General features: G+C 41.6%; 1 protein-coding gene across 2 annotated transcripts in view; it reads left to right on the forward strand.

Moving 5' to 3' along the window:
* Positions 1 to 6,547, forward strand: part of DPYSL4 (dihydropyrimidinase like 4) — a 48,038-nt gene extending 41,491 nt beyond the window's left edge. For both annotated transcript variants that reach the window (XM_077258441.1, XM_077258439.1), the window contains 2 exons: positions 1,685 to 1,856; positions 4,076 to 6,547. In XM_077258441.1, the coding sequence (XP_077114556.1) occupies positions 1,685 to 1,856; positions 4,076 to 4,167 (264 nt within the window). In that variant the 3' untranslated portion in view covers positions 4,168 to 6,547. The remainder of the gene's footprint in view (positions 1 to 1,684; positions 1,857 to 4,075) is intronic.
* Positions 6,548 to 8,219: the final 1,672 nt, after the last annotated feature.

The following is an 8,219-nucleotide window of genomic DNA, read 5'->3' on the forward strand; positions in this document are numbered from 1 at the left end:
TATCTAAATGGAACAGATAAACGGGAGGTACAGAAATGTGAGCTTAGCCTTACTATAAGTCACATCTGGATTTCTTAAAGGAAATCTGTCACTAGGATGAACCCTCCTAAGAGACTTTATAGGAACGCAAACTGAATAAAATGATGCCTTGATATCTGTAATCTGATGTCTTATGCCAGAGAAATCCACTTTTTTCTAATATGTAAATGAGCTGTTAAGATCTATGGGCCGGAAGTAGATCTCCCCGAGAATCTGCCTCCAGAGCTTATTTTAAATAAGAATGGGAATAAGGGGCTCAAATACTGAACTGATGGAATGGACCCCATGGGGTTAGTGAGCGCAAAATAGTTACCAAGCCCCAGGCGCTGGTTACTAATGCTACGCCACTGTTTGGCAGTGCCACAACACATTAAATGAAGCTCCATGTCATGTGTTAACATCCGACCACACTTGGAGCTTGTAACAGCTGATCAATGGGGTTGTATGGTGTCGGACCCCAACTGATCTGATATTGATGACCTATCCATGGTATACCATGACCACACAACCCCTTTAACAAAGGTTTCAGTATCCATACTTCTTGACTCCCATGAATAAGCCCTAAAATGAACACAACAGAATGATCAATGAATTATGTGAACTGAACAGGAAATACTCAGTATTACGTGCAGAGTGAATGCTGGGAGCCGGAGGAGCAGGGAATCTGTGAGGTGCAGCTTCAGCCAATAGCAGCAGATCAGGAAGTCTGTGAGGTGCAGCTTCAACCAATAGCAGCAGATCAGGAAGTCTGTGAGGTGCAGGTTTAGCCAATAGCAGCAGATCAGGAAGTCTGAGGTGCAGCTTTAGCCAATAGCAGCAGATCAGGAAGTCTGTGAGGTGCAGCTTTAGCCAATAGCAGCAGATCAGGAAGTCTGTGAGGTGCAGCTTCAGCCAATAGCAGCAGATCAGGAAGTCTGTGAGGTGCAGCTTCAGCCAATAGCAGCAGGCAGGATGTTTATGAGGTACAGCTTCAGCCAATAGCAGGAGATCAGGAAGTTTATGAGGTGCATCTTCAGCCAATAGAAGCAGAGCAAGACATGATGTCAGAGAATGGGATGTTGTTTTGTGTATTATTATTATTATTATTGTTATGGAATATGTTGCTTGAAGGGCATTTTTTATAATTGGACCATGACCAGTATATGATCCCAACATACAACTTTGGCTAGTAATTACCATGAAATTCACCAGCCTAGCTCCCTCCAGGCAGAAGGGCCCCTTAACTACAAAGCTCTTGTATCGCTGCACAGGTTGCACATATAGATGTCTACCATGGTCAGAAGTACTTTGTCAATAAATGGTAAAGGGGAAATCACTGGCAGACGTCTTCAGTGCATCCAATCATGTATCTATAAAACATCTGAAGATCATTTGAACACTGGTTGAGCTCAGCGCGAGGAGACCCCTCCCTACATAAAGCAGCCTCTTCTTTTTGAGAATTTCCCCTCGGGGGTTGGATAGGAGCGTGTCGGGAGGAGTATATCCAGTATTATGCATTTATCTTTGGGCAATGAAGCAGAAGAGCATTAGGTCAGTTCATCTAGGCGGTGATTATTCTATATTCTGGAGGATTATTTCCTGCTCATCTTCATTACTACAAGATCCAATGTAAGAATTTAGCTTTTTTGTCTCGTGTTTCCTTCAGATGGCGGAGGTGCGGGGTGTTCCCAGGGGTTTGTATGATGGTCCCGTTCATGATGTCGTAATACCGGCAAAAACGGCAGCACCCACGCCAACCTCAAGAACAGCAACCTGTCCAGGAAAAGTCCAGATGGTGCCAGTCCGGAACCTGCATCAGTCTGGATTCAGTTTGTCAGGTGAATTGATTTTAGATGACATGAGATTAAGTTAAAGGGAATCTGTCACCTACCCCATCTGAGAGCAGCATGATGTAGGGGCAGAAACCCTGATTCCAGTGATATATCACTTACTAGGCTTCTTGCTGCAGTTTTGATAAAATCCCTGTTTTATCTACGGTAGATCTAGCAGTGCTCTGAATGCTGAGCTCTGTATTAACCCACCCACACCACTGGTTGTCAGATGTACACTGTGCATAGGCAGAAAGCTGCCAATCAGTGGTGGGGGCGGGGATAGACTACCTGTGGTATCTAGGCTACTGGTGCCCCCCTCAACCTATAAGATTGTTGCCAGGATGCATTTTTAGAATCAGTCATGGCCGAAAGTGTTGGCACCCTTGAAGTTGTTCGAGAAAATGTAGAAAATTATTGCAATTACACACATTTTGTTATACACGTGTTATTTCCTTTGTATGTATTGGAATAAACACGAAAAAAACTGAGAAAAAAAGCCAAATTGGATATGATTTCACACAAAACTCCCAAAATGGGAAGGACAAGATTGTGGGTAATTAATTTTGTTTCAAGCATGTGATGCTCGTTCAAACTCACCTGTGACAAGTAACAGATGTGGGCAATATAAAAATCACTCCTGAAACCAGAGAAAAGGGAGAAGTTGACTCAATCTTTGCATTGTGTGTCTGTGTGTGCCACACTAAGCATGGAGAACAGAAAGAGAAGAAGAGAACTGTCTGAGGACTTGAGAACCAAAATTGTTGAACAACATCAACAATCTCCATCTTGATGTTCCTTTGTCCACTGTGTGCAACATAATCAAGACATTGTCTGGAACTTCAAGGGTGCCAATAATTTCGGCCATGACTTTATGACTATATGGCAGCTCATAAGTGGGTGGCAACTATAGAAAGTAATGCACAGATGCTAATCTGCAGTAACCAGAATTGGCCACCAACAATGTGTAGCGCTGTAGTGTTTGGGCTACATACATCAGGGCACTAACAGAGCAGATATGAGCTGATGTTTGGAGGTGTCGGGTATTTACCCACAATAATCTGATAATGATGACCTATCCTGAGCAGGGGTCATCTATGTCATTGTAATGGAAAGCCCCTTTAAATTCAGTTTCCATTGTAAGCAACGTCTTCAGTACAATACATAATGGCTAGGAAAAGTCATGTACCAGGGGTGGCTATAAAATTTCCTGTCCTATTAACATCTGCTCTGCTGCTTTCCCTTTTATCTAAAAACTACAATTAATTAATAAGAATTTGGACAATAATGTGTGATAACACTAATTTATCTCCTGGCTCCGCATCTCATGCCTGTCCTCATATAACGTTCTACAATGACCGCAGTCATTAAGCGATATAGACACCCGTGAGGATATTTTTTTTATATAAATTCATATATCTGGGGCTTTAAATCAGTTTTGTAATTGGGTTTCGTTTAAAATTTTGCTCCGTTTGTCTTCTTTAGCCTCTGTCTGAGAGTCTATAGCTTTTATCTTCCTTTTTCTGTTCCTCTTTTAGTTGATTTCTAACCACAAAGTGGTCACAAATTAGCAGAGAGGAGCTCAGAAGAAGTAATATAAAGGGAACCCGTCGGCTCCTAAATAGGAAGAATAATTTTTTGCTAAAACCACGAGCATTAAAGTAAATATTCCCATAGGTGTTTGGCCAATGTTACATTTTTTGTTTGCAATTTAAAAATATTATCATAGTATATTATGCATCTATTTTTTGCTTATATGGCACCATTATTTTCTAAGGTGCTTTATAGAAATCATCACCACTGTCCCTGATGGGGATCACAATCTAAATTCCTTATCAGTATGTCTTTGGAGTTTGGGAGGAAACCAGAGTCCCGGAGGAAACCCAAGGAAACACGGGGAGAACATACAAACTCCTTGCAAATATTGTCCTTGGTGGAATTTGGACCCAGGACACCAGTGCTGCACGGCTGCTACAGTGCTAACCACTGAGCCACCGTGCTAACCACTGAGCCACCGTGCTAACCACTGAGCCGCCGTGCTAACCACTGAGTCGCCGTGCTAACCACTGAGCCGCCTTGCTGCCCCAATGCATCATGCCACTGCAGTTATCCATATGTATATAATTAAATCCACCCTTTCTTACACATTGCCGTATGTAGTGCTACAAAACATGATTTCATCACGAATGGCCGCCTAAAAATTAACCCTTTGAACATTTTCCTTGCAGGATCTCAAACAGATGATCATATACCAAGACGAACAACACAAAAAATCGTAGCACCCCCTGGTGGCCGTTCTAATATTACTTCACTTTCATAGTACTTCGCAAATGTACATTTAGTTTTCAGAGTTGCGTAACTGCAGAGAAGAAATCACAAGGTTCAGCATGATGATTTTTGTGAAAATGGAAAAAAAAAAGTTTACCTGGCGAGTAATTTAAAGCTATAGAAGGCGCTACGCAGTGTATTGTTATTGATACTAGGTATGATATAGTGATATTGATGAGAATTTACATGTAAAAGCGACCTGTCTGCTCTCCTGAAGTGTCTGTCTTGCTAAACACTTTTAGTCCCCTCGTACTAACAGTTCTGCATTGTGCTGTTCCTCTGTTCTGCCTCCTGAAAGGGTATGAATAGAAAACAATGTCTACTGGGTATTATCGCTATTATCATTCCATTGTCAATAGGGTGAGTTGTTGCAAAGTCTGAGATTATACAATCAGTGCTGCCAGTGTCAAATGTGAAGAGATGCACTGGGGGTGAACGACACCCAATTATTGACTTATTGAAATATTTCCAAGAGGAACGACAGAGGAGCAACACAATACAGAGTTCTAAGAAAAGATGTTCCAAAATCATCATTTCATGGGAAATAAGAGTATTTGCTAAAACAGAAATGTCACGAGAGCGGACGGATCCTCATTAAAGTCCACTTGTCACCTGCTAACAATAAAGGCAGTCACTTTGTGAGCGGAGACAGAATTCGGAAGAATGTAGCCTATCTATAACATTACTTATGGCAGCTGCTTAAAATCTGACTTCACTGCAGCAAATTAACATTAACATTACCTTATTATGCAGAATTTACATATATTTTCAGGAAGTGCATTGGGGCGTGTCTGTACAGCTTTGTGCAAGTGCATTGGGCACGCCCCCAGTGAACTTAAAGCCTGATTTGCATATAGCCTATATGCTAGGTTTCTCGGCTTTCTCAATGACTGGCACATTAGATCTTTATTAAAAAAAAAAGTATCATTTTTACTGAGGGACTATTTTCACATGTAAAAATGCCCTGACATGTTTCCTTTAAGTACAGGTAGGTCCATGTTTAAAAATGATCAAAGAAAGTTATAGGTATAAAAAAAAACAGAAACTGACTCGAGCAGTCAAAGGAAAATCTCTGCTATATAAGAGACTGGTTCTCTGTGAAACACATACTTGTTTTGGATCCTTCATTCTCAGGTGAAAGAGCGAATAAAATCACTGATGTAGGATCAAGACATAGAAAACCAGGAATTAATAATGTAAGGTATGTGAAGTCAGCAAACCGGATGACATGGCGTTAAGTAAAAAAGGGCAATAAAGGGGTAATAGTCTCATTTTAAAAATGCATTTCAGAGACGTCTAATAGGTGACGTACCCATCACTGGGACCTTCACCTATCTGTTCAATGGGGGTCCCATTTCTTTTATTAGCTGCAGTTAGCATCTGCTTTTACCTTTACTGTCTATTACTGGCTGCAGAATGACTTAACTGAGACTCTGTCAGTGAGCTCGTTCTCAAGGTCTGTCAGGGAGTTTGTAGCTCTTCACACGTCCGTTTTTTATGTGGACCGCAATAACGGACACACGCACACCCATTGTATTCAGTGATGGTGCGCACATATCCTTTTTTTCATGCACCACGGCCGAAATGCATGCCTCACACGTGCACACTAATGACACACGGATGACATCCATGTGTCATCAGTGTGACACGTACCTGTGCCTGGGAAAAAGCGGTACAGTTCATGCTGTTCCCAGGCGCTTGTTGCTGAATTGAACTCCTCATTGTCGCCTGGTCTCTCTGCGATCTGCGAAACCAGGTGATGCTAATGGGAGTTGGAGTCAGCACCCACTGTGTGTGTAAATCCTGTATTTAATAAACAAAAACATAAAAAACAGCGTGTTCCCCCGTCATTTTCCTAACCAGCTGAGGGAAAGCCAACAGCTGGGGGCTGATGTTAATATTCTGGGATGGGGTCAATAGCCATAAAGGTTACCAGCATATTAATAACAGTTCACAGCTGTTAGCTTTTACTGGTTATTATAGGCGGGACACCCCCCCAAAAATATGACATAGAGTCCCCCCTATATTTACTAACCAGCAAAGACTAAACAGACAGCTGCGGGCTGATATTAATAGGCTGGGATGGGTTCATGGATGTTGACCCCCTCCCAGACTATGAGCATCGTTTCTCAGTGCCCCAGAAATGGCGCATCCATTAGCCTCCACTCTTCTCACTTGCTCTGTTGTGGTGGCAAGTGGGGTAATAGTTGTGGGGTTGATGTCAGCTGTTTTGTGGCCGCTGACATCAAGCCCAGTGTTTAGTAATGGAGAGGCGTGTATAAAACACTTGCATTACTAACCCCATAGTCACAGAGTAAAGTCCTTTATTTGAAATAAACACTCCCTGACAATCTTTTACCCATTTATTAACCAAAAATAAAAAATCAAACTTGTGCTCATCTTTACTCCGAAAATCCATAATGCTCATGACCCACAACGATCCCCAACTTGGCTACATCCAACTGGAGTGGTGAGCGGTAACATCAGTGATGCGACCTCTCACCATGCCAGCCGGGACACACTGAGCTGAGCGTGAGAACCACTGCCTGTGATCAGCGGTAACCTTAATGACGTCACCGCCAGTCACAGGCAGCAAGTTGGAACACGGAGGAAAATTAAAACCTGTAAAAGCCAAATGGTGCAAAATTTCTAATGAGACACAATTTCAAAAAGAACTTTTAGCCCCAAATACATGAATTTAAGTAAAAAAAAATGTTCCCAATCATGGACCTGATTAGTTAATGATGATTGTTCTTTAAAACGAAGTCTCAAGTCCACCAGAAATAGAAGTCGATTAAACAGAGCAGCTCTATATCCTGGCTCTAGATGGGGATCCTCTGCTAAAGTATAATGTCTTTTCTCCCTCTCTCCACATCCCCAAATTTTCCCGAAGCTCAGAGTCAATACATAGATGTAATTTTTAGAGTTGAGCGAATTTGTTCGGATTTGGTTTCGAATATGATCAGCATCGAATATTGTTTTTGCAAAATTCATTGAAAACAGACGAACGTTATTAGAGTCAATGGGAGTAGAAATTACCAAATATGTTTGGAACCGATCATCAAACATACATTCGGCACGAGTAGGGTTTGAATCTGGCAAATTCAGATTCGGCTACCAAATCCAAACACTCAACTCAACTCAACTCTAGTAATTTTCATGGTTCTCTCTTAGCTCACATAGTGGCTGCCACAGGTTTACTTAAAAGTAATTTCACTGACTAATGTCTTTTTAAGAACATCTATTGCCAACAAATAAAGTGCCGTATGATAAGTGCTGGGCCATAAATGGGTAATAGAGAGGTAATAGAATTTCTGGTTTGCTACATTCCAGGAATCAGGCTAGTGAGTTAGTCATTAGCTTGTGAACTGCAACCAAGGGTCAGTTCCAGAAAGTAAATGATGTTCCTTCACATGTAACTCTGCTATAAAACATATCTTCAGCTCTATACTTTTCTTGCATGTGTCTAACCCAATATGCCATCCTAAATTACTCAAAAATACATATACAGATAAGCTATTTCTTTTGTTTTGTGACAACCCTTGGCGATATCCATCAATGTGGATTGTTGAAGTATCCCTAAATCTCTGATGAATCTTGATGGAATGATGATATATATTAACTAAAGGGTTATTCTCAAAGTGGGAACTTATTAATTACGCACAGGGTCGGTGACAACTTGCTGATCACTGGCGGTCCAAACGCTGGGACACCCACTTATCTGGAAAACAGGGCTCTGAAATGCCCCATTGGAATGCCAATCATATGGAACTGCTGGAGATAGTCTAGCAGCAGAATAAATGGAGTGAAGACTCCCATACTTGTCCATGGGGCAAGTCAACACTTAGTTCTCTGTATCAATAGCGGCCCCAGTCGCTGGACCCCTTGCGGTCACCTATCACCCATATTGTGAATAGGTGATAACTTAAGAAGTTTGGAATAACCTTTTACAAAAAGCATGTAATATGTCAACTGGGCATATATTATAAGTGTAGCACTGCAAGAAGAAAAAATTTGGGGTGTAAAAAGCATCCCAAACACCAG

The sequence above is a fragment of the Ranitomeya variabilis genome, chromosome 4 (assembly GCF_051348905.1).
Source record: "Ranitomeya variabilis isolate aRanVar5 chromosome 4, aRanVar5.hap1, whole genome shotgun sequence".
NCBI lineage: Eukaryota > Metazoa > Chordata > Amphibia > Anura > Dendrobatidae > Ranitomeya > Ranitomeya variabilis.